At 41.0% G+C, this 20,180-nt stretch overlaps 1 protein-coding gene across 3 annotated transcripts in view; it reads right to left on the bottom strand.

Moving 5' to 3' along the window:
- TTC7A (tetratricopeptide repeat domain 7A) overlaps positions 1 to 20,180 on the bottom strand; it is a 164,112-nt gene that overhangs the window by 20,305 nt on the left and 123,627 nt on the right. For 2 of the 3 annotated variants that reach the window (XM_010706788.3, XM_010706789.3), the window contains exon 18: positions 14,998 to 15,200. The exons of the other annotated variant lie outside the window; for it this stretch is intronic. In XM_010706788.3, the coding sequence (XP_010705090.1) occupies positions 14,998 to 15,200 (203 nt within the window). The remainder of the gene's footprint in view (positions 1 to 14,997; positions 15,201 to 20,180) is intronic. 3 annotated transcript variants of the gene reach the window in all.

The raw sequence follows: 20,180 nt of genomic DNA, 5'->3' as shown, positions 1-20,180 counted from the left end.
CACTTGCTGCTGTCCAAGGAGGGGTAAAGATGAGGAAAGCGAGGTGACAATACTGCTATTAATCTAAATTTGTAACAGAAAAGGCTAAAGATCACAGGCTGCCAGGGGAGCTGGTCCTAAAGGAAAAGCTACTTCTCACTCAGTCCCTGCAGCTTGCGCTGGCTGCCTTTCAAAGAAGAGCTGCTTCCTCCATAGACACACCAACTGGAATTTTCCAAACACTTTAAACACAACACACAAGAAGATAAAAATCATTCAATGTATTATTTTCAAACTAACTTTGCACTTGCTATGCACTGCCCATCTACTTTACAGCAGTAGAATTTTGTTCGCCTTCACATCTATATGCTGGCTGGATGTTGAACCTGTTTTCAGGTTTTTGAAGCAAGATCAAAAATCTCTCCCAGTGCCTCCCCTGCTCTTGTTAAAGGGTCACATTTCCACACCTATATCACTGCTTCTCCAGCCCCCTTCACTGACAACAAATCCTAAAATCAAAAGCCTGAGCAATACTAAAGGCACAGTACAGGTTTTTCTTACTTGCCCCAAGCACTGGGATATGCTGCCATAGATTCCCAGGCCACTATAATTCCTCTCAATTTTGAAGATTTCTGGAAATTATTCACAGTATATGCTTCCTAGATAAAGATGCCTCTCATTAAAGATTCACTGAAATTGTCGCTTTTCTTCCCCAGCTAGAAGTTCTGATTAATGCAAAGCCATTTTTCTTAATCTCTTCGCACTTAGATTTCCCTCTCATTTTCTCCAGCCTTAAATAATTTCCTGAAATGAAGATGCAGCCATTCTGACTTCAATGAATCCTTGCTGGGTGCCAGGTCCGTAGACTGCACCCATCGTGTCTTGAAAGCTGGACAGTACTGGAGTGGAAGATTCATATCAAACTTATGATGGACTGAAACTCTCCCTATTCACCATCATCTCTTTGGCATCTGAGCAGCAGAAGTCTCTTCTAATATGAGATGCAGAGGAGCAGTCCATCTGGTTCTTCTCAAGCTGTGACAGGGCCTATGACCACAGAGATGGAAAAAGTTTGCAAGACATCTGGTTCAAAGTAAGCAAAAATAGCAGGGCAGCTCTTCCAACAGGACTGCCAGCTAGTGAGAGAGAAACTGAGTAGTGCAGGATAATCGAGATTTACAGAAGTTCTGTTGAATGAATTTGATTTGAGAAGGTTTGTGCTACATGTATATACTGTGACCTGTCATATCTGCCTGCACTGATACTGCACTATGTGAGCATTCTTATTCCTGAGACTAGTTACATTGATAAAATCACTTAGAACAGCTGACCAAGCTAAAAATAAATTTTAAAAAAGGCTATCTTTTGGCTGAAGGATCTTTTACATTCCATTTTTACTTTGTGATGCTGCTATTTTTAATGCTGCTGTTTTATATTTGCTAGTTTGGGAAAACTGATTTCAAACAATGGGTTACTTCCAAACCACTTCCTTTGATTGTTCTTCATTCACTATTCAAAGTGAGCAATTAAAATTAAAAAATGGTATATGCTTCCAGTCTGCTGATTTGCTGTGTCAGCCAACAAATAATATATAACAGCGCATTACCTAAGAGCTAAGATAGTATTCTAACCAATGGTGACTACGGTGATAGTCAAAGAAAGGTAATTTGACACTGCAGAAAATTAAAATTAACAGATCTCATATTTACTCAAATCATTTATTATCGGTGAAAAGCAGTTCCGAACTTTCAATGTTGCTCATCTGCTCTATTTGCAGTACTCTAGGAATAACAGCAAGGAACACTAAATTGAGAATTTCTGCTACTTCTGATGTCTGGAAATCTCTGGAACTTGCAGATTTGATCAGCCTCTTTATACATTTACTTATTTTTCTTGCTCTGAAGGGAAGGCATTTTTCAGGCAAACAGGATGCTAAATGATCTACAAACTTCATGCCAAAGATACAGCAAGTAATTTTGTTCCTAACACGCAAGAAGTGTGCAAAATCTTTTACTGAAGCTGAAAGGGGACGTAGTATCAGCCTGTACCTGACAGAAGCCCATCCCATACTATCCTTGTGCAGTCTCAGCTCACAAAAGACTTAAATGCTGTAGGGTCTGGCCGTACGTTAACAAGCCTAGACAACATCGAGCTTTGACTGTGCCAGCCTTCCTGGTACAGGATCACATATGATTTCAGGAATACTTCATTGTGGCACGTATTTAATTTGACGTACCTTCATCTGTCTGTATTAGTCACTCCTGTGCTCTGCTGAGCTGAAAGTGACAGCCGCAAAGAGAAAATACCACTGCCTGCCAATCTGGCACATTGATTGTAACTGAAAGTTCAGAAATTCTGGAGGTCTTGTTTAGATGCAAGGGAATAATACTGCTTTCTTATTAAAAACCATGCAGTCACTTGGAAGTGCCAAACCTGCTTGCCATCATCTGCTTTGGAAAGCTGCACAGGGGAATATTTACATAAGGACGAAGCCACCACTTCTCATTTTAAAAAATAATCTCATTGCTGCTTCAAAATTTATTCCAAATGCAATCCACAGCTCATCTTTTGCTACCAAATAGGTGTGGCGTGCTTGGCATGTTAGGCGTGAATGTGCTGCAAGAGTGCTATATTTCAGCCATACACTGTCTCTCTAGAGCTGGTTCATGTCACATTCAATTCAGGTGTTAAGGTCTGCAATACACAGATTGGCTTGACAGGTGGTGGTGAAGAAGAGAGAGCTGTTGCTTGTAATGCAAGGACAGATCAAAACCATAAGGCTAAGCTTGCAATGGTGTCAGGTATGCCAGTAAATGGAGCAGCAGCTTTTCATGACCCCAGGCACACCAGAGCCAGGTAAACACAGTAGTTTCCCAGAAGCTTTTCACTTCAGGCATCTGGCACTGCCCTTGTTGAGCTTTCCACTCTGCCAGCTTCAGCATCACCACCTGCTTACAAGCAAGCTTTCATGGTTTCAACAAACGAAATCCTCCTGCTTCTGCCTGGCTTATTCTGCAACCGAAAAAATCCTTTTCTTACCCCACTCTACCCTGGGGCATAACCCAGTCAACAAATGGCACTGGGGACCCAGCCCTTATCAAAAGAACAACAGCTCCAACCAGAAGAGACTGAGCAAGGAAAGCATGACATGCTCATTCCATCTAAGTTTCATAACCCTACCCTATCACAGCCTGCTAAAATCAGCTGATAATAATTATCTTGCATCTCTGAGGTACATACACATGTGCATTTGTAGGTGTGCATACACATACATGTGCATTTACTTCCCTGCTTCACAGGGCACAAAGGATGACCGGGCCATTCTAGCTTGACTGCTTACAAACACTGAAAGCACAAAACCACACGGTCCCATCAGGGTCCCTCCTACTGAAAGCATCCCACTCTAGTAGCTGTCTGTGGCTTGTGATTTCCTAGCAGGAGTAACTTCCTCACATTGCTCTGCTTTTGTTCATGCTGCCCTAGCCAGTACCATTCCTCGTTGTCTATAATGTGGAAAAAAAACCCAAAAACTGAACATTGAACAAACCCAAGGGCACTGTGGGTTACAAAAAAATATTTATGTTGATACCAAAACAGAGATGGCAGCTCTATTTTAAACACTGACCAAACTTGGCGAGGATTTGCCTTAGCTGAATGGTGACATTTTGCACCTGGGATGGAATAACCCCACACACAAGAGGATGCCAGTTGGGGAGAAACCTCCTCTGCAGAAGCCTTGGGGGAACTAAGTCGGCAGAGCACCTGCAGTGCTGTAAGCTGACAGCATACTGGGCTGCAATAGTTAATTCACCACAGCAGACTGAAGGAACTATTCCTTCCTTTTGGCATTTGTGCCATTGGATCAGGAGTGCTGCCTCCAGATTTTTGGGCTCCCCAGTGCCAGAAAGATGATGACAAACTGGTGAAGGGCAAGTGCAGGACCAGCACAGTGTCTGGAGTTATCACATTCTGCCTTCTCCTCTCCAGGTTAAGGGGATGTCCAATTGCCATCTGCAGCTACCTAACAGGCAACTGGAAAAAAGAAGGGAGTAGATTTTTCTGAAAGGTGCTCAGTTGCAGTGGATTAAAGTGCACTAAGAGGAATTCTGAGTGAACAGATTATGAAAAAATTTAACGTAAGGAGCGATGCAGCAACAAAACACAGGCAAAGGAAGTGGAGGAATACCGATCCTCAGAAACACTGAAGGTTCAACGGGACACGGCCCTGAGCAACCTGCTCTATGTGTGAAACTGGCCTCGCGGTGAGCTGGAGGTGGGACCGGATGACCTCCAGAGGGAAGGCCCTTCCTCACCTGAATTCCTGTGTGACTCTAATACGCCTCATGCCACGCGTGCTAAGACGCTGAGCGCACTTCACGTATCATCACTGGTGTCGGGTATCGCCAGCGCTTTCATCAGCTGGAGCACTGCCGAGCTGACTCAAATACTGTACATCTTGTCTAGAAGCGATTAGAAAGGCACATGGCAGTTTGTGTATCTCAATTAGCCTTGTACCATGCACGCTGACATTCAAAACTAGCTGACATGGAGGCCTCTTCCCCACCCAATTCCGAGTTTATACTGGGCTTGTCTGGTTTGCTACAAAACTTAATGTAGGCTCACACAGTAGGGCCCTCTCTCTCCTTCAGAGTCACATTAGCTGGATTTTAGGAGGATAAGTGCGAAGTGCACACGATACAAAGCTAATGAATCAAACCCTTGTCGATGAATGCCTTTCAGGAGCAAATCTCACAGAGAAGTCCACAGACTGCCTCTTCCTCTCATTGTTCTGCTCTTAGGATGTTAGGGGAGCAACAGGCAGTGACATCCTTCCAAATTGGTATCTATCACTGCAACACTAAGTGCTAGTGCCTATCACTCCAGTAATCCGGTTTGGGAAGCTCTGCTGCAGCATTTGCATTCTTATCTTTGTTTAGTCAAGGCTGGCAAAAAAAAAAAAAATGCATACACAAATAATCTCCACTGTACAGCTTGGCACTACCGCAATGCTGCCATTTGTGCACCAGCTGATTTTTATTCGCAGTCAAGCTTGGAAAGCACATGCAGCCCACTAAGCAATGCAACTGGAAAAGTGATGTTTTTACAAGCCTACTCTTTGTATTAAAATGAATGCTGACAGGAGAATGCAAGCAAAAAAAGAATCAGGCTAAACATTATTGCAGTAATTTCTCTGGAACAAATCAAGGTAATTTCACCTCATTTCCTGCCATAAACCTTGCACTAGGAGACCCTCACATGACTAATTTGAAGAGGAAGATGGCCTACACAAACACAAACACCCCCTTAATTACACGGTTTCTCTTCATCTTCAAGGAAGAACGGAGACAGTGCCTAACAAAAGGGCTCTGCATCAGCCTCGCAGAAATCCCTTTCTATGGGCAAGAAGTAGAGGAAGCGACCAAAGCTAAAGGAGTGTGAATTTTCACCTACCACTTAAAGGGAGTTAAAAATGAAATTGCCACCTCAGCATCTCAGAATTAAAGACAGAGATTAAAAACCAATTGTTTTATTTTTTACAAAGTTGATGGCTATTAAATAAAGCAAGACAGAAAATTACTACCCACCCGACTTCCAAAAATACTAATAATGAGAAGAATTTAGGCAAACATTATATTTGACAATGCCAGTGAGCTGCACGGCTCCAGAAAACAACCACAAGTCAGCGATGTTCATGCCTGTTTCTGATTATGCAGATCCCACATGCAGTTGGCATGCTGTGCCCAACAACAGCCTCCAGCCCTGCCCTTCTTGAGGGAAGGCTCAGCTAGCTGCACTGGTCATAAATCTCCCTACCAAAAGGTGATTAACTTCAAAATCTCCTGTCGTTCTGTCAGGAAAACATAGAAGAGCTGCAAATCCATCAAATCACATCTTGTAGATAGGTATCTGAGGAGAATACATGGCAGTTGGTGATAGATGGAAACTACTGCATTGTGTCTTTGGACAGCTTATATGGTATCTCTTTTCAAATTAACATTCTTGCCATCTGATTCTCATTAGACTCACTCAGCTGTTCTGCTCATCTTATATTTTTCCTCCCAAGGGATTAACATTGATTTTTTTTTTTTTTATCTTGCACACAAACAGGAAGGTCACAATGTTTCCTACAGGGAGGATTCATTCAATAAGGAACTATGCTGTTAAAGCTGACTTGACGATATTGTCAATAGAACTGAGCTGCCACAATGCTGGCTATTTTTTAAGCAATTCCAGCTACATTCATCATTCCACTCCATGATACAGACGAGCCTCTTAACAACTCATTAAAAATATATATGTATATAATGGAGGTCAGCCCTACTAACAATGAAACTCCACATCCAATTTAAAAAAGAAATAACACAAAATAATTACAAAATGCTTATGGGAATAGAATATCTTCAGCAGAAAAAAAGGAAACTGAAAGAAAGGAATGCAGGTGGGCCTGTAAGACTTTTAGCTGGACACTCCGGGTTTCAGCTCATACACAAGGACCATCATGGGAATAATTTTCTCCCTCCTCTTTTTCTAGACAGTGTTTTCCCTCTCTCCCTTTATATTTTTGCACTTCGGGAAAAATAGGCAACAGTCATCTTAGCAATATGAAAAAGCAGCTCAGTGATAGAGTGAAGCTTTATAGCAGCATGGGGAAGGAAGACAGGAAAGGAACAAGAGGAGTCTTCTCAACATGTAAAAAAATGTCACAAAGAACAAACAGGAAACCTACACTAAGTCCCTGTGAAAGGAGCTGAATTTTCCAAACTGCTGAGGAGTTTGGAATTGTCTGTTTGGATGTTTTCAGACACTCTTTCAACACCACTGGGAAAAGCTTCTGTTCTAAGCGCACTTTCAGATTCTTTGTAGTGAATTTTGCCTTTCTTGGATGAAACAGCAAAGAAATACCATTGAAAGAGCCTGCTGGGGCAAAACAAGGCTGGGCTCATCCACAGAAATATACTAGGCAGAGCTGGACAGAATAGGAAGAAACAATCTGTTGAACAGCTGTGTGGACAGCAAATAATGGATGAGAAAACAAGTGATTTAACTGTCTCTGGTCAATGCTTTACCTTGTTATTTTAAAGTAAGCAGTCTCTTCTACATCCTTTACAATTCTTTTCCCTCCTCTTCCCCTAAATATCCCCATTTGCTGATTCTCCACATGCACTGGAGAAATGCAGTATTGAATAGAAGACTGAGAAAACTTGATTACAGCATGCAGAGATTTTCCCAATTGAGGAATACTTATGGGGTGGGCTAAACTGTTGGAGTGCTTTGTACTAGCAGCATAGTTCAAAAACATCCTGCTGGAGACTAGACTTATTGAACAGCTTTGTAATTCACCCTTCTAGTATTTTCCTGTACACACTGTGTTAGGAAGACCTAAAAGAGTCCCTGAGTCTGTAGCTCTCCAAACAGCATCACAGCGGACGTCACTGGTCTTCCTTTGGGTTGCTAGAATCTCCCGTTGGCTGTCACTATTACTTACTTAATTAAAAAAAAAAAAGGCACTTTGTTCAAGGTTGCTCCATTTTTGGAAAGGCCTGCAATGACTGTCTACTCTAATGCTTTTTCCACCTTTAGGTCTGTCATCTCTCTCCTTAAAAATCCCAAACCTTCTCACCGGGGGAAACTGCAAAGCTGTGCTGGCACAACGATATTCTGCTTGTGCTGAATTTGCAGAGCAGAAGGATATATTCACTGTCAGAGCAGAAAGGAAGCACCCTCCTCCCTCCCCCCACAAAAAGCTATTTTTTGCAGGCGTTGTCATATCTTATCCCCAGGAAGAGAAGAGGGCTGTGCTAGAAAGTCTTCAGATTCACATTCGCTCTCTTTTGCTCTGTCCTTCACAGCATGACTGTGCTTATCAATACAAGGGAGGGCAACTGGCAACATGCAGGCTAGGCAGAGTCCTCTAATGAAAACAAATCCTTAGGAGAGGATGAAGAAGCTCACAAATCTGCCTGCTAAAACCCATTCCCACCGCAATAGTGTTTTCAGCACTGCTCACATTTAGGGGACAGGAGGGTATAAATGGTCACAGCACCTTCCTCAAAATATTTTGGGTTCCAAAAGCCCAAGTGAATAAAGCACCACAGGACTCAAGATATATAATCAGAATAAACAAGATTTTGTGCTGACAGAGTGCCTGTCATCTGAAAGTATGCATAGATATTAATTAAGCTCTCTAACCCCAGATGAAGTAGATTAGCAGCTTCATCCTTGTTTTACAGAGATTTAGAGCAAAGCGTGACACACCACAGCTGACAGAAGGACCTGGAGCTGACCGTGCAGGGGCTGAGCACCAGAGCTCCCCCTCCAGCTGCCTGGGCTGCTTTCAATGGAAAAGAGCTGAGAGGTGCTTTGTGCTGGGAGAGGGAGCATCCACCCTGCTGCACTATGCCAGCAAGGACTTGGCCTGAAGGGCTTTGAAAAGAAGCATGAAGTCTGTAAGTGACAAACACATCCGATACCATCCAAAGATGTTTAAAAGAAGAAAAATGTTGTGAAGTACTTCCAACTTCAAAATGCATTGTTTAAGAGAAGTAAGTGGATCCATGTATTCAAAACCTTAACCAAAAAATTTGGTCAACTCTCTGAGAAGTAAAGAATAGTTTGAAATTCATTCTGCAGTCATTATCTACTCAAACTCAAGTTCTTATGGCAGTAATTTCTCAAAGATTCACTTTGAATATTTGTAAATGCAGAAGATGTGATAAAGAAAAATATTCTCAGAATTTATCACAGAAGTAGCACAACTGTCCTCTCAACTGAAATTACCTGGTCTCTATCTCTGTTTATCGTGTGTGCCAAACAAGAGCAGGGTGCTACCGAAAGCAGCTAGAAAGAACTATCTCTGGAACAGATAAAAGTAGGTCATTCCTTGCATCTCTAGGCACAATTATCCACCTCATTACAATTAGGTGGACAAATGCACAGTAGTCTTACTGCAGAGGGATGCATTTTAATTGTGATGTTCAATTCTCTGTACACAAATATATAAAAAAAAATGGAGCAAGAAATGTCACTAGAAAACAGAGACAGACTGTGGCATACTTATCTACAAAACAAGAAACAAACTGGATAATCTGTAGACATAAAGCAGCTCCTTAGATGATAAGCAACCACATTAATATGAAAACAATGCTGTTTTGTTCCCACATTTAAGCACAGAAAGCATTCCAACTTCAGCTTTCAAGGTAAAAATGCTTTTAATTAGTTGTCCTGGCTACCATGTGAGACATAGAGACCTTGGTATGATGAAACTATGATCATCCACCCTTGCTGAGAATCTGTCTTGTGATTTATATGATTACTCCATGCCAGCATGAAGCAAATCCCCTAGGAAGTAACGCATGTCATCCTTAAAAATATTAAGCAATCAAGCCATGTTTTTATTATGTGAATGGATGCCTTTGAAAACAAGGATGCATGCACCATACTGGGAGTTAAAATGAAATAAATGAACAGAAATAATTCATTTCCATGTTCTAATCAGTGGAAACTGTAGTCTTCAAATTATCCTGATGCTTCCAAGTGCGAGTCTGGAGACAATAGGTTGACTATGCTACTAAAGTGAACATGAAATTGCATCGTAAGTACACAATGAAGGACAAATTTAACAGTTCAAGTCTCTCTGTAAAGTTAGTTTCTTTTTATTCAGCCCTTGCATCCAGCTGAACAATTAAGAACAGAAGATTCAAACAAAGCATTGGATAGTTTTTAAATGCCGAAATCTAACCAAAAGTAAGCTACTTATTGTATGCAAAAGGACCATAGTATACGAAAAGAATGGTTTTCAGTCAAGTTCTTCTGTTTCTAGCATTACTAGCAGAGAGAAATGCGTGTTCCATCAGCTAAAAGGATGTCTCTGGGAAGCAGAATAAATATTATCAAAGACCAGAACTGCATGCTTGCTGGTTATGTTGTATTCACATACCCGGACACCCACACTTTTGCAAGGACCCAAGATAACACTGTTACACTGCTCATTGCTATCATAAATCACAACCCATTCATTAGAGTTGTTGACCTTTCAAAAAAAAACACCAACAAAACTAGCCCCAATAGGCACAGGAGATGGAAATAGAGCTTCCGTAATGAGATCAGGTTAATACAAAGCATTTGAACTGGTCTGCTGCATTTGTGTGAAACTTGGCATATTGGTAATAATTTACATGAGTAGAAGACCAAAGGATAATATGGAGTTTTCTTTACACACTGAATCTAGACCACTGTCTTTGAAGCTAAGCTAAATATTAAACACAGTATTTTTTCTAAGTGTGCTATTTGCTTAAGTTTTCTCATCTTAAAAAGAACTGTGAAGAATCTAGAGAGAGGCAATACAATAATGGAAGAAATGGGATCAGTTCTGTGTCAGTCATCTATGAAATCAGCAATAGCAGCAGGGGATGACTAACAAACAATGGTGTGCAATATCTTCCACAGGAAGAATGGGGAACATGGATCAGTGTGGCTGGGAGGAGCTGCAGCAGGAACATACAAAATTTGACATACAAGGTTACAGAGCAGAGAACAGACCTGTGAGCCTCCTTGCTGAAGGGTATTGTGAATCTGAAAACTAACACAGGCTCCAGACAAGACAAGCTCACAAAGGAGTAATGTACTGTGGATTATTAAACAAATAAAACCTACATCTACTTCAGGAAGTCCCAAGTTGTATTCATTAACTCTGATGTAGTGAGGGAGATGAAAATGCTCGTTTCCTTCCTTTTGAAATACATGTCTCTCCTTCTCCTTCCCTTAAAATGTTAATTTTTTTCTTAGCTCTGTGAAACATCTCTGCTATGTGAGATGTTTGCTGGGCAAGAGTCTTCTGAATATCTCAGAATGCTTTTAGTTTATATTGCAATGTTGCATACTGAGCATTTGACTCAAATTCAACATGCTGGCATTGATTTTTCCCTTCTCTGAATCTAAAGGGAGAATGGTGCTCAATGCACCAATGCTGGGAACTAGCAAACTTCAACTTCTTCCTCAGTGACATATATGTAGATAGAGTCATATATTGCTTTATAAGGTAGCGTCATCTATATCTATATTTCATTTTCTGACTTGGTTGGGCACACGTCACTTTTGTTATCACTGTCCCAAAGCTACATATGTAATGAATTATGTATTGGGTATGTAATGTGAGAAATAAGCATTTGCTATTGGGTTTTGAAATATGCTGGCAAACGGATTAGGATATGACAGAGATGTCTAGTCACTGTGCAATAGGAGGGGGTAACGGATAAGCTCTTCCTTGTGGATCAGTGAAGACATCTATTCCACTAGCCCATCCACAGGGTGGGAAATACTCTGATTCTTGCAGGAAAGGACCCAGAAAGTCTTATTTTGACAAGAATGGAACTCTTATAGAAAGGGAGGGAAGATGGAAATGTATGAATGAGGAGAAACGTGGAAGGTTTATTTCCTGAAGAGAGCTGTGCTCCTATAGCATGTACACTTTCTAGGTATCAAGCCAGCCTGTTTCTGACAGCAAATCAAACCAAAGGATAACTCTATACTTCAACAGGAATAATTTGATTCTTTGCTAAGTTCCAAATAGCCCCAAAGTCTGATTGTATATGTTCTTTCAAATGACAACAACTTCTCAATGAGAGCTTTCTTTAATATCTACTTTGTAAAGGTCATCGATGGGTCCTTAACAGGAGCTTAAGGATCCTGCAGCACCACTTACAAACTGCAAGTTCTGTCAGGAAGCAGCACCACTACCTAATCTAGTATTTCCTATGTGCTCGTGGTTTGCTTACCACAGTATCAAACACCAGAGCTGCCAAGAGCCCTGTGGTGAGGCTGAGTGTGCTGCCCATCCCTTCAGAGACACCCAGCAACACAGCCCTGCTGCACCTGCAGCTCCCACGCAGAAGGGAGCTTTATAAGGGAAGCACACGTAACTGACAGCTATTGAAAACACCTACGGTCACAGTAAAACACAATTGTTTTCAGCTGTGCAGAGAGAGCTTGTGTTTATTATGGTGGTGACTCTGCCCTGTGTAAAAGTTACCGACACTCACCGGATGCATTAATCACTACATCTGTGCCCTTCATTTACAGCCAGCAACACTCTTCAAGTTGGAACTTTCCAAATATAGTTTTGACAACCCAGTTCTGGGTGCCCAGGGGAAGAGACATGACTACTTTGCTAATTGATGCTGGTACACCAGGGAGAACCAGCACTGTCTACAGCAGTTTTCCCTTAAAGTGGACTAGGCCAGTTGGATGGCAACTGCACTAAGTCAGACAGTAGTTCTCATAACCAGTTCCAACTTTCGCTAAATCATTACACATCAGTAACAACTAAGTGCTCAAATGTTTTCAGAGACCAGCATTGAAACTGCATGTGAATTTAAATGTTAGCTGTCTGTGTATTCAGCTTGGATAGCTTTAAGTCCCTTGTACCTAGTTGATAATACAATTTGGCCTCTGGCATAACCTAAGTCACACATTTCCCTCAAGTAGGTGGAAGAATCAGCTGTACCCAAGAACCTGTTTTTTTAATAACAGCATGGCTAGTATTTATCTAACACATATCTTTCAGAAGGGTATCCAGCCTTCTTTTGATGGTCTCAAAGAGGTGCAAAATTCACCACTAGCTTCACTGCATCTTCAATTACCTAAGTCTCATCTAAGTTCTCCATGAGGACACTGTCTCATTCAGTATACAAGACATTCACATAGCTAGCAGCCTCTCAATATTTTATTTTTGCCCTTTCTTTTTAACGCATAGTCCATAAAAGCCTTGTTTACCGTGCATTATTCAAGCTCTATTCCGAAGGCAGAATGATTAATTTCTGTATAGGCTTTTCTATAGTGCTCATCAGATGCTTCGAACTTGCTATGTGCAATTTCCTCACTTTTGGAAAAGCACAGAAAGGAAAGCCGTTACGTGGCATCATAGAACTACTGCTGTGCTTCATCTCAGCAGAGATAGACCAGACTTTTGATATCTTAGCTAGCAGGTGTAAACCATCAGCTGCCAGCATACCAAGCTAAGGGAGATGAGGAACACGGATAAACAAGTCATTTTCACCAATATTTACTGATACCAGAACAGAAAGATTTTATGGAGACCAACAGCTGTGGAGTAGAAGTACTCTCATAGGTTCAGTTCCCCATATGCCTCGCCTGATTTCTTAATCCGGTCTCATTCTTCTTATCTGTCCAGCCATATCCAGCATCATCTACCTTATTGCATCTACTTCACTACCCATCCTTCTCTCTCTCCGTCACTATTATGTCTTTTCTTTTCCCTATTTGTTCATAAATTTAGTCTCTGCACTCAAATTCCACATCTCTCTATCTTCTTTGCCTCTTCCTTGATTTTACTCCCATATCTTCGCTAAGAGATGGTGGAACTTCCTGGGTCTTGAGGGGAATGAGTATTCACATAGGTTTTAGAAATAAGAATCTACTAAGCATACACAAAATGTGTTTGTTAGAGATTGTAACTTGGATGACCTTGAAAGGATTTTCTTAAGAAAAGCACATTAATATGTTATGAAAACCACTCACATCGGACAAAAAGTGGGGACATCACAGTACAATAAAGAATGTATCGCAGAAACCTTTAAAGCCTCCTCTTTAGCCTCATTTTCAGAAAGAGTTAAGCCATGCTTGGTGACATTTTCCAAAGAAAACTGAGCCAGAGAGGATGTGCATCTCAGAAAATGATATTCCAAATGACTACAGTTTCAGAAAATTGCAAGTAGCTGAAATGAGAAGACACAGTATGTGGCTTTGCTCATAAAGTAAGACAAAAATGAGAGATATTTATACCATGTTGGCATCTAACTGAATGGCTTCTCTGATATTGGTTACTTGTATGAAATCATGACAATAACTAAGCAAATCATATCATTCTGTCTTTCTAGATTGTGCAAGGGTTGGGTCACAACCAAGTAAATACTATTGTCCCATTAAGCATACGAGTATGGTATGTGCATTGCTGTTTTGTGACCTCCTCCAGACAAATGCAGTAGCTATTCTTTTACTGGTTTTGCACTGAACATAAGTTCTTACAGCTTTCTTCTCCCTTGCCTGTAGGAGCTACTACTTCCTCTTGATCATCACTGCACTGCATGTTTGTCCTCCTGTGCACTGATAACCCTTCAGTTTTGGAGTTGTCTGCAAATCTTATCACGCTTAAATTGACACCAGAGCATACAGGTCTGCTAGCAAAGACATAAAGTAGTCACGTAGATATAGAGTTCCTGTAAAAATTAAACTGGTCAAGGAAGTTTTATAAAACCCAAGAGAGACACAATAAGGGCTATAGTTAACAAGATACATCATTGATGAAATACAATTAAAAGTTCTGACTTCATAAATAAAGTGGGTTTTAAGCCTCCACAAAGCATCTTATATAATAATAACAATAGCAATAATAATAATGAATTGATAGCAACAACAACCTGAAAGCTATAGGCCTTGTGTCTGTAAGTTTGTTTTAGGAATGGTGCAAGAAAAAATATTTGTCAGATAGGAATGCTACAAAAAAACCCACGAGCATCAAATAGGAAGTCACTGCTCTTATAAAAGACTGGAGTTAAGCCTCAGCTTAAGACAATAGTTTTATCATAAACTCATAGTTTGTCTTCATGTGAGTAGACACAAGAGTCTGGCTCAAGATTTACGAACCCCATTTATATCTATATAGCTGTTTAGTTCAGATCTTCTTAACATCAATACATTCCTTATTTAAAATGCATAACAGGTAGTAGAAGAAGTAGTAAGGATGATAAAGCAGAGAATTTCCAAAACTATCAGCATTTATCAATTAAAGTATTTATTTTTTATCAAGTACTAATTAGTTAAAAACACTTGATCTAATCTTAAAATAGATGTTCTGGGTACCCCATTTATTCTTGAAACAGCCACTTGCTCTAAGGATTAGGAAGACAATGGCATTCAGAGCAAGCATGAACCCTCTTCTGTCTTATTACAGTTAATCATGAATGTACATACTATAATGGAGCTGAGCCCCTGCAAACTCACCAGGCTGTGCATAATTTCGACTCCATCTGGATTCACTGTGAGCGCCTCATCATACAATTGCCTAGCCACCTCCAAATTGCCTTTCATCTCTGCAAGCCTCCCACGCATGTACAGTACAGCATGAGATGTGGGGAAAAGACTAGCTGCCTCCTGGATACAAAAGCCTGCTTCTTTGAGATGCTGTTGTTCCATGAAAAGTTCAGCTGAAAAAAATAACACAAAAACACCCTACCATTAGTTGAAATAATTCAGACACCTTTCTTCATTTTAACTGTGTATCATCTTCCTTAAACATATTAAACCACGAGGTCACCATCCTGCACAGTGCTTACTATGATTAGTGTTTATTATCACAAAGTGGAGACAGTGAATGGATATCTGTAATGTTAAAGTCTCTACACAGACTTTCATGGACCTCTTCAGGTGTTGAGAGAGGATGGCCTTAGTGATACACCAGAGTGCTTCCTCAGAGGAGATGTAAACATGTGCTGAACTGAGCTCTGAGGAAGCAGGGCTGGTGGCCACTTGGAGCCATCATGTGTGTTTCCAAGTAATCTGTGGAAAAAGAGAACAGAATAAGCCATTACTGTCTACTGAGTAGTTTAAACATGTCAGAGTAATAGGATACATCTGACCAAGCTGGATGTTAAATAATTTATTCAAAAGAGTATTTCCATATTAAAAAAAAATAATTAAAAGTGTTTTTCCTCTGCTTACTTGTCTAGTTTACGAAATAGCTGTCTCTGAAGTTTTCAAAGTCCCCATTAAAATCAAAAGTCTTACATCTCAGAGACTTATATTGCATATTCACAAACTTACCTCCTCACACATATTCTACAGAAATTAAAAAGGAGCTTTTGGAAGAGACTGCTCAGTAATTTGCTTTCTCATCTCTTAGCAATGATGCTGGCATTTTTCTTACAAAGGCACACTGAGATGTTTGACTGTCAATTTGTTTGCTAATCAAATCTTTTCTCAAGTTAAACAAATTTCTCAATGTATTTCACTGTTAGATTTTAGAACTTCCCAGGATTTCATATGCATTAAATTCTAGCAGAAGGCTTCAGAAGTGATACTCCATTTTCATCAACACACAAATGAAAAGGGAAATTGTTTTTTCATAGACAGATGTGCGTATATCCATGCATGTACATAAAATAATTTTCTCTTTGCACATCAGCAACTGCCCTTTAGTCCATAACCTCTTAGCATTCTATCCCTTATCACTGGAAAAATTCAAAGTCTCTCCTTTTTTTTTTTTTTAACTGATGTGGTAATGCAGTAGGTATTGACAGCTCTAGAGTTCAATTTGAAATGACAAGTCCAGGCTCCAGAGTTAGATAAACAATTCTGAGTTTAGATCCAACCTTAAATGACCTTACTTTTAAAGGTAGTGAGTGTTCTCAGAAAGTCTCTGTGAAGGAGTAAAGTAGCTTTAAAAATTAGGTCTCTTGTACAGCTCTTAAACTTCCAGTTTTGGAGTGCTAGGAAGGCCAGATGACTCTGGGGACTTGGCATACTGACATGGAGCTTGCTGGGCAAGAGGCAAGCAGGAGAGCATCCCAGCACCAGTCCTGCCTGAACAGAGGAGGCTCCTCCTCGGCCCAATCAGACGTGAGCCTGGGAGCACAGCTAGCTCTGCTGCTGGCATGCTGACCATGATGTCCACTAAAGTGGCAGCATGGCTTAACACCCAGATCTAAGTGCTCTTCCTGAGAGCAGGGTGAGACAACATCGATAAAAAGCTGGAATATTTCTTAGCCCTCCCCAAGTTGTACTTCAGATAAACATCCTTCTCTGAGGCTGTCAGCATGAGCACAACAGCTCCTTGGTAAGAGCAATGTACTTAAAAAGTGACTCATATACATTTCTGTCTGGTTAATCACTATAAAATCTCAGTATGCATCCCCTTCTTCGGCTCCAAGAGAGTGCAGCCATCTAACAGCAGAAAGGAAGGCCATCCATCTTGTCAAGCTGAGTATGCGCACAGCCTTATTCAAGAGTTTGTGGGAGGACAGCATTTTACTTGTGCTTCCCAAAGAACAGAGTATTTTCCTGCCAAGAGCTGTGCAGCAGCTGATGCTGTACATGTGGTAATAATGAGGATGGAAATGTGCAAAGTGACGATTCACAGCCTGAAGATAAACACTTCGTTTGCAAAGTTAGCACAGCCCTAGCAGCGCAAAAGAAGAGGAGAAATCCTGGCACTATTTGAAGGCAGCAGAAGTTCTGGCTACTGCTGTATTAAAATCTCTATTAGCAACTAACAGCATAATGTGACTTGCTTAATTTCAAAAAAGCATGAGGAGCAAGGTGGTTTAGATGTGAAATCATGCACAGCCCGTGATTCAATGCATAGAAAATAGGGAGTACTTATTCTTTCTTTCAACGGTGCCTGTAAATCTTCTTCGGTAATAACAATTATTTAGAGGAAGTGCAGGAACACAGAATCTGAATAAGATCTACAAATTGTATTTTATGGTACAGTAATGTAGCATATTAAAGTTCAATCCATTTCTTCACAGGCTCAATAGTCAGTAAAAAACGATTTAATGGTGTGGGAGGCCTAATTTGCATCAAAAAAGAATGAGAGAGGTGCTTGTGGGTTACAAGCCACAAGCTGGGTTACCCACCCAGCTAAAAATAAACACTAAGGGAAATCATTTAGGCCTGCACTAAAATGTGCTTTCTGTAAAGTCATTTTTTTTTCACTTCTATTGCATACTCATTTCATTCACAGACGAACAAGATGTGCTTACGCAACACAGAGTAAGAACAGAGGCAGAGGCAGAAATCAAAGCCAAAAACCAAGGATTCAACGAATTTATCAGATTTCCACTCCCACTTCCTTAACAGTACTGGAAGTACTGAAATGCCTGCCTTTGCGTTACCTGGGTTAGCAGCTTCCTGTCTGTTTGGTTATTCAGGATATCTTCTTGTATCACCTAATCATGTTGTACATAAAAACCTGACCAAACAAGCAGCATTCACAAGGCAATTCCGTATAAGAGACATGGTACTCGATGCCTCTCCAAAGCAGGCAGCATTTCCTCAGGGTGAAACAGGTATACAGGATGTGGGATTCTCCATGAAAGGTCCACTGCTTCAGGGAAGCCGTTTACCAACCTCAAGCTGCTGGATTACATTGTTCTCAGTGCTGCCATTCTTTGCAGCTTTGAATTCAAAGGCTATCTTTACAGGCTGTCTTCCTATCTCTTACTTAACATCATCTTGATAAAAGCTTAAATAAGTTTTCAGACTGTTCTGAACTAAATATTACTAAATATTACACAGCTCCCAAATCTACTTCAAAGTTCACCCATGCGCTCTTTTGCAGTATTGTCCATCCTTCTCTGCTGTCATCTCTTCTTGTGGCTTCAACTTCCTTTGTCTTGACTTGTGATCCCACTTCCACCTGATGCACCAGCCTTAAGGCTGACCTCAGCTCATGTGAGCAGACCACATCTCCAACCACATATGCCATTAACTCCTAATGCAAGCTCCTAGTTTTTCCAGCTGTGTCTGCTAGCACCTTTAGCTCATCTATATGAGGACCCTCAGTCAAGTGAGAACTGCCAGAAGCATATCATCTACTCACTCTCCAAGGACAGGTAACAGATACACAGACCAGGAGCGCTTGCAGAAGACTGACAAGGCTGGGCCTCCTACAGTCAGGCTCCTCTTTTTGTCTCCAAGATAAATGACTTGCCAGAACTCTGTTGAGGAGTCCATCTGAGCAGCAAGGCAGTGTAATCTAGTCATGTCTGCATCACAGCGCCAGTATGAGGAACGGAGTTGTCTGCCATCACCTTGAACACTGACTCTATTCCCTATTTCCTAAGCATTTCAAAGCAGTGTCAAGAGTGATTGTACTTGTCACCACAGAAGCAGCAAGAACTGTAATTCTAGCCAACAAAATAAAATAGATTTGAAGCATGTTTCTGCAGTGCGAAACACCCAAGAGTTAAAATCTCATTCCCTGTGAATCACGTTCAGTGTTATCCAAGATGCAGCACTTACTCCCACAAGCAGACTGTTCCACATCACTGTTCTGTGTCAGCCCAATTCTCTCTCACCTACCCCAAAAATACTACTGTGTGACATGGCAACACCATGCAGCCAGATGACCAGCAGGATGGCACACTGGGGAGCAGTCCTTCACACCCAAAGAAGGTGAGACAGCCTGCAAGGATATGTGGAGAGGTGTTTTTTGTTCCACAGAATCCATCTGCTTGCAGGATCTATTAATACTTGTTATTGCAGCAGCCCACAGCCAGCTGGAAAGACCCACTCCTCTGAGACAGCTCTTTCATCAGTGAATGCAGAGCTATTACCATGACAAAGGGTTCTCCCTCTGTCTTTTCTTGCTGTCAGATGACGTTTAGTCATCGTCCCTCATTATGACACAACCGTGCATGCAGCAATTCGCAGGCAGATGAGATTGAAGATTCATGCTGTATCCCAACTGTAATCACTTCACTTGATGAAGCCTTCAATACAGAAACGAAGGAGAACATAACCTGCCACGTGTTCCCATCTACCTGAGCTCAACCACCAGCTCTTCTGAATGAGGCAAGAGATGTACATTCTTAAAAGTCATTCTTGCAAGCAAGCTGGTAGCTAACTGGAGCCCAGGGACCTGCTTTAAATTTCCGAGCTGCAGGTCTCCCAGGAGCTGAAATGGCAAATGGGCTTCTTTAATTACAAATGCAGCATTAGAGCAAGCATTTCTGGAAAAGACGCAGAACCATCACAAGCTACTCTCTATGCTAAATGGTGCAGGCAAAAACACATTTGAAATACAACAAAACTTGCCACGAGGCACCTGGTTCCTCTACATGAAGTGGGATGGTGCTCACTGGTGACAAAAGCGTTCTTTCTCAACTGGGAGAGTTGGGGGAGCAAAATAAAAATGTTGGGAGCAAACAAAAAATGCTTTAGGCAATAAGGTCACCACTGATAATGGTAGCAAAATACTGTTGGATGGGCATCTTTTTTTTTTTTTCTGTACCCCCTTTTTTAACACTGATTACTGCTATAGTCTAAGGAAATACTTCTAAATTCCAACCTAGTTAAGTATAAATTCCTATCTTCCGTCCCTCGTATGGATAATTGTCCTGTTGCTTTCTTCAGGACAGAGTATATTTTGTCACTAGCCCAAAAGGTGCTGAGCAGCTGAGAAA

Source organism: Meleagris gallopavo, chromosome 2, assembly GCF_000146605.3.
Source record: "Meleagris gallopavo isolate NT-WF06-2002-E0010 breed Aviagen turkey brand Nicholas breeding stock chromosome 2, Turkey_5.1, whole genome shotgun sequence".
NCBI classification, from domain to species: Eukaryota; Metazoa; Chordata; class Aves; order Galliformes; family Phasianidae; genus Meleagris; species Meleagris gallopavo.
The sequence above is the reverse complement of the archived record's forward strand: the minus strand, read 5'-3'. Positions and strand labels throughout refer to the sequence as shown.